The 6,527-nt window shown below is 41.6% G+C and overlaps 1 protein-coding gene across 1 annotated transcript; it reads left to right on the plus strand.

The window, feature by feature from the left end:
• Positions 1 to 196: 196 nt before the first annotated feature.
• On the plus strand, positions 197 to 5,318 carry LOC103477918 (oocyte zinc finger protein XlCOF6). Its single transcript, XM_008431283.2, has 2 exons — positions 197 to 1,046; positions 3,575 to 5,318. Exons 1-2 carry the CDS (start codon positions 590 to 592, stop codon positions 4,954 to 4,956), a joined length of 1,839 nt encoding a protein of 612 aa, XP_008429505.1. The 5' UTR covers positions 197 to 589; the 3' UTR covers positions 4,957 to 5,318.
• Positions 5,319 to 6,527: the final 1,209 nt, after the last annotated feature.

A 6,527-nucleotide genomic window follows, 5' to 3' on the forward strand; every position in this document is an offset into this window, starting at 1 on the left:
AAACATCCCCATAGTACTTTTCTTGCATGTTGTTTGGTTTTTGTTCTACATTTTTGCTGTCCGTAGATAGATAGATAGATAGATAGATAGATAGATAGATAGATAGATAGATAGATAGATAGATAGATGCATGCTATTGTCTCTTTAATTAGACTGGGACCACTCATTGGCCTGACCTGTTTGGTCACAAAGGAAGTAGCTGCAGCTCTTCCTGTGTTGCTGCTATGTATTCGCTGCTCGCTATAACACTAATGTAACCTATAAGCGGTGGGGGCCAGCTCGTACAACCTCATAAAAAGGACACTCCTTAATCTTTATTTATTTATTGACTGTACGTGTCGTCTTTAGAGCAGAGAAAACGCAGACCGCAGTGGCAGCCACAACAAAGCTGTGCCACTGCGGTCAATTCACTGATTGTGTAGCTTAGCTTTGATGCTAACGGTTGCTAACAAATCAGAGCAGCAGCCGACTGCGCTTGTTTACAGTTTCATTTAGCCTATTTTATTTTATTTTTTGCATGTAACTGTCCTTGTTGCCCAGGGCAATCACTACGAAGACAAAATGAGATGCTTTTGGTGCTAAGAAGAAGATGAAGTCTGCCATGATGAAAGAGATGGAAGAAGAAGAGTACAATGTAATCACAGTCAAAAAAGAGTCTGACTCAGAGCAGCAGACCTCATCCGCTGAGGAAGATGAAGACTCTAATGAAGAACACACTACCAATGGATGTGATCTGAACGTTTTGATAAAGGAGGAACCTCATCTGCTGGAAATCGGTGAGGATTTCTGTGAGGACACATCGAGCTGTTTGGACAATGAGCCTGACAATGTCAGCGACGGTTACCATGCGGAGGGACACGTCAAAGTTGAGTCTGACTTTGACCTCCCTTTTGATTGCGATTCCGATGGAGCTCCTGTCAAGGAGGAGACAGAGTCGTGGTTTAAGGAGGAGAGGGAGAGTGAAGAGGAGGCTGAAGAAGAAGACGAAGAAGAAGACGACGACGACATCCATGAGGAGTTTGAGGAGGGAGAGGGGGTCTGCACAGGTATAATACTGTCACTGGAAAAGAGAAATACTGTTGTTTCATGTTGCCAATAACATCCGAAGCGCCTTGCAAAATTATTCACACTCCACAATAGAGACTGAAATTTTATGTAATAAACCCACGCAGAGTAGTACATTATTGTGCGGTGGAAGCCCTACAATATGATTTCAAAAGTTATTACTAGATATGCTGTGCATTTATATTTGCTTGGTTGTGTCTGAATGGGTGTCAGTGTAACAAACCTAAACTAACACAGCAAAGAGAAGTGCAGGACTAGTTCAATAACCTTCAATTAACTGTGGGATGGTGTGTTAAAGGTGCATTATTAGTTTTTCTCCGCTAACAAAGGACAGATTTCTGGTACTTTCCCACCTGAGCTGTAGACATCTGCAGCTCCTCCCCAGTTAGCATGGGGTCTCTGAGGCTGCTTCTCTTTGCCTAACCAGTGAGAGTGGACAACAGTGTGGTGGTAGGTTTACAGTAAGGATGGGTAATTGTATGATTTGTTTATTTTGGGGGTACAAAACTGTAAATTATGATGAAAATAAAATCTAAAACCTAACAGTTTGGATCATTTTTGTTGCTTGAAAATGTTTATTTTAATGTTAGTTGCATAACACATCAATGAATAAGTACATTCTAAAATCAAATTTAATGGAATTATGTGCGGTACTTGCTGTAATTGGCATAACTGGATGAGTTTTATTTATAGAAAAATATTTGTGATTTCACTATATGTGACAAATGCATAGCCACAAAGACTGATTGACTTTAACATGAACATTTTTCCCGTCATCAGTGTCTTTTGTAATAAATGACGCAAAATAAATATTTTTCCAACTTATCTTTTCATAGCTATGCTTTACTTTTTGTTTGTTTTTCACATAAAATCCCAATCAAATACATTCAGGTTTTTGGTTATCAAATGACAAAAAGCAAAAATTATAAAATAAAAAAATCAAGGAGTGTTAATGCTTTTGCAAGGCATTGTTGCTGATTGTTTTAATGATTACAGTTCCACCACATGAGGATTTTACCAGTTTTTTTCTAACGTTTTTTGTTGGAAAATATGAGCATACAAAAATGTGTTTTTAATTTCCTATAAATATATGATTCATAAGAGGTAGAGCTTTGGAAAAACTAATGGAAATTGTTAAATTATAGCAAAGCTCAGTGAGGTTGACACAAGACTAACAAACTAGTTAAACATAGTCTAATAAAAAAAGTGACATGAGGGAAAATGAAACAAATATTCCTTGAATGTTTTCTCTGGCTGAAATGCAGCCAGAGAAAACATCTGTTATCCTTACATCCTTTGTTCAACCTTCATGGCCAGTTGCGCGGCGTTTAGAGGTTATAACCTTTAATGTAGGAGGGAAAACATTCAACCATTTTTTTCTGAGTCAGATTTCTTGTTTCGGTGGCTTTAAGAGGTTATCAGATACCCCCACCGTAGTATCATCACCAGTCAAAGTGAGCTTCCTGTTTGTGCTGAATTTGACAGCACAGCCATGTGTCACAAGACTGAGGACTGAACACTTGAGGGGTCCCTGGGGTTTGTTTGATTTTACTGCTGACATTAACAACTTATTCAAAAAGTCTAAAGTCCAGTTAAGGATCAGTATTTTACTTCTATCTGAGCTGTAAATCTTTAACCTACAGTAAGTCCATTAGCAAGTGTGAGTATTTTTTTTATTTTTTGGTTTCTTTGGACTGGAAGGATAACCTCTCTGCCTGGGTTTTGTGTTGCCCATGACTAGACTTACACAGCATTTCATTATGGCAGAGTTCAGCACTGCAGGTTCACAGTCAGTCCAACGGGTTGAAGTTGTTTTTCTGTGATGGTAGCAGGTTAATATATCAATAAAAACACATAAAAACTCATCAATAAAGCTGTTTATTGTGCAAGTTAAGTTTTTACCAGTTCCTAGAGCTTCAGAAATACTTCACCCAGCTTCATTGCCAATATGTATTAGAACAACTCGAATCAAACATTATGATATTTTTGACATGGYTTTTCATACAGTACCCCATTCTTTCCACGACTTGTCTCGAAATTTCAAATAGCTACCTAAAATAGTGAGATCCTTGATATTTTTTTATAAAAATGCCAAGAAAATCCTACTTATTTAGCTGAATTTTATTTTGGGTTTGTTAGATTCACTACAATTAATATGTGATGTCAGCTCAGGGTATGCATTTCGCAAAGCAATTATTTCAGCTGCTTTATTTTTCATATTACAGATATAAAAAACTCTTTTTTTGTTGTTTTTTTGTCAAACTTAAATGTCTCAGATCAAAGGTGCATTTAAGCTGTAATTTTAGTTGCAGAGGCAATAAAGCTGTTGAACACTCTGAGAACCAGCACCTAGCGTATGTCTGCAGGCAATAAGGATTTCCTGTATTATTTCCTTATTTCCTGCAATAAACTGAAGATATATAGTGAGCACTGGTTCTCAGTTTCCTTTTTGGTTTTCGCTCAATTCATCATGTAACACACTTTCCTGTCTGTGTTTGTCTCTCCTTAGAGCTGTCTTCTGAGTTTTTTCCATGTCCCCACTGCACTGTCTCCTTTACTGACTTGGATTATTTAGAGAAACACGTGAAGTGGGTCCATCAGAAAGAGTATCTTGCTAACCTCAAAAAGAGCCTTCCAAACCACACCCTAAGCTTCAACCTGAAACACACCTGCTCCATCTGCAGCTGCAACTTTAAATCTAAAGTCCACCTCAGCATCCACATGCGTGAGGCCCACCCCTCGGCTCCCCCCCGCAGGCTTCATCCATGTCCGACGTGTGCGCGTAGCTTCCAGTACCTGAAGAACCTGAAGAACCACTGCACCCGCTGGCACAACATGTCYGTAGCCATCCGAGGGGGCCACCTCAGTTGCGCCGATTGCGGGAAGAGTTTCAAGGCCACCTGGGGCCAAGGTCGCCATATGTGTCACGAACCAAACGTTGAATCTGAGGATAAGCCGATCTGTCTAGATACCGGCTTGCCTTGTCCAGAGTGTGGCAAGAAGCTGCGCACGCCCCAGAGTCTGGGGGACCACATGCGGACCCACACGGGAGACCGGCCGTTTGTCTGCAAGGACTGTGGGAGGAGGTTTGGGGAGCGCAGCAGCTGGCGCCAACACATGAAAATACACCTAGGTGACAAGCCGTTTAAATGTGATGTCTGTGGCAAGGCGTTCATAAGGTCACATCACCTTAAGTCCCACTTAACCACACACTCGGGGAAGAAGGAGTACTCCTGCCCTGAATGCGGGAAGGAGTTTGGTTTTAAGTCAAGCCTCGATCTTCATGTGAGGACGCATTCCAACGAGAGGCCTTTCCACTGCAACGTGTGTGGAAAGAGCTTTAACACTCGGAGGAACYTGAGGGTTCACTCCAAGCTTCACAACAACGAGAAAGCTCACCAGTGTGGGGAGTGTGGGCTGGAGATCAGAGATCTGGGAGCTTTAAAAGTCCACCTACGGACACACACSGGAGAGAGGCCTTACCACTGCACGGTGTGCGGCAACAGGTTCATTCGCCTCTCGCATCTGAGGAACCACCAACGCACCCACACTGGCGAGAGACCCTACAAATGCACCGAATGCGACAAGAGTTTCATTCAGTCCGGTGACTTGGTGAAGCACAAGAGGATCCACTCTGGGGAGAAACCCTTCGAATGYCCCGAGTGCCACCGCTGCTATACTTCCTCCGGTGACCTGGGCAAGCACAGGAGGAGCCACACTAACCTGCGCCCCTACACATGCAAAGACTGCGGCAAAAGCTTCCGTTTGTCGGGTCATTTGAAAACGCACATGTTAACCCACACGGGGGAAAAGCCGTACTCTTGCCCCAACTGCCTCCGGAGGTTTGCACGCTCTCACCACCTTTCTGGACATGTTGCTAAATGTCGCTGAGCTCTTATGWGGAGGACGCATAYGAGATGATCAGGATCYGAGCTGCACACAATCTAACACTACATTTTGATAAATGTGAGAAAGAGATTTAACTTGTTTTTAARTAATTATTTATTAAACACTGTAMGACTCTGAAAACTCTAGGAATAATTGAAATAACTAACCCCAATGCATGACACTTTTCACAGAACCTCCTCGAGCCTCGTCTGTTCTTTGTCCGGAGTAGTTCTGAAGATGTTTTGTAAGACACCATTTTAAAAAAAGGCTTGTGGAAATAGAGCTCTTTAGGATGTTCGGATTGGTTGTTTTGTCAGTTGAAATATGTGTAAAGGTAAAATAAATTATTCATTAAATGCATGAAACCCGTGTCATTTTACTGCTTGACATTTGCATCTGCAAATAATTGTGGGAATCAACAGAAGATGGTTATTTCGTATTAGCTGGAAGAGCAAATTCACATTAACAAAGAAAACATCCCTTTAAAGGTAAGCACAAGATTGTTATTTGTTATTTTGTTGGCAATTTAACCACAAAGTGATCATGTTCACAGGTCATGTGTAAAACAATAAAAAGTTCCATTTACATTCATTAGCACCCTTGCAAATGCCTTCAAGTAAATTAATATTTTCTTGCAGCAATACTTTATGTAGGCAGGTTGAGGTGCAAAGGAAAATATATTTTTGGGAAAGGTTGGAAAAGCATACCAAAGGGGAACTTACAAAGTTTTGCAAAGTCATGGAGGTTTATATGCTTGGAGAGTGATTACTGATCAAGGAGTTGGCTGGGAGGACCCGACAAGGTTTGAGGTAAGAGAGGGAGACCGGCAAAGGTTAACGAMGCAATGAGCATTGGAAACAAAATGAGACAGGAACAATAACAGAACACGAGGATCCATCCATTTTCTTGCACCCTTTTTCCCTCAGTGGGGTCAGGAGGGGTGCTGGTGCCCATCTCCAGCCAACGTTTCGGGCGAGAGGCAGGGTACACCCTGGACAGGTCGCCAACACAGAGACACACAGGACACACAACCATGCACACACACACTCACACCTAGGGGCAATTTGGAGAGGCCAATTAACCTGACAGTCATGTTTTTGGACTGTGGGAGGAAACCGGAGTACCCAGAGAAAACCCACGCATGSACAGGGAGAACATGCAAACTCCATGCAGAAAGACTCCAGGCTGGGAATCGAACCCAGAACCTTCTTGCTGCAAGGCAACAGCTCTACCAACTGCGCCACTGTGCAGTTGGTAGAGCACAGTGGCGCAACACGAGGATGACGCAAAAATGATCTTTTTCTTACTTCCACTACAATCATTCTCCTTGTATGTGGTGAAATAATAAAATTTGGTTCTGTTYCAGTCCTTCAGACTAAAGCTTTTTAATCGTCATTGACTGAAGATATTAACTTTTAAGCAAGCAGCCATTTTCTTGCAACTATTGRTTCATCAAAATCAACATCAACATGGTTCATCAARATTGAAGAGCTTTTTTTTCTATTTTGAAGAGTGAACAGAAAAACAGTTTTTGTGTAATCTCATATTTCTACTTTATCTAATCAGGAAGTCAT

Source organism: Poecilia reticulata, linkage group LG16, assembly GCF_000633615.1.
Source record: "Poecilia reticulata strain Guanapo linkage group LG16, Guppy_female_1.0+MT, whole genome shotgun sequence".
NCBI lineage: Eukaryota > Metazoa > Chordata > Actinopteri > Cyprinodontiformes > Poeciliidae > Poecilia > Poecilia reticulata.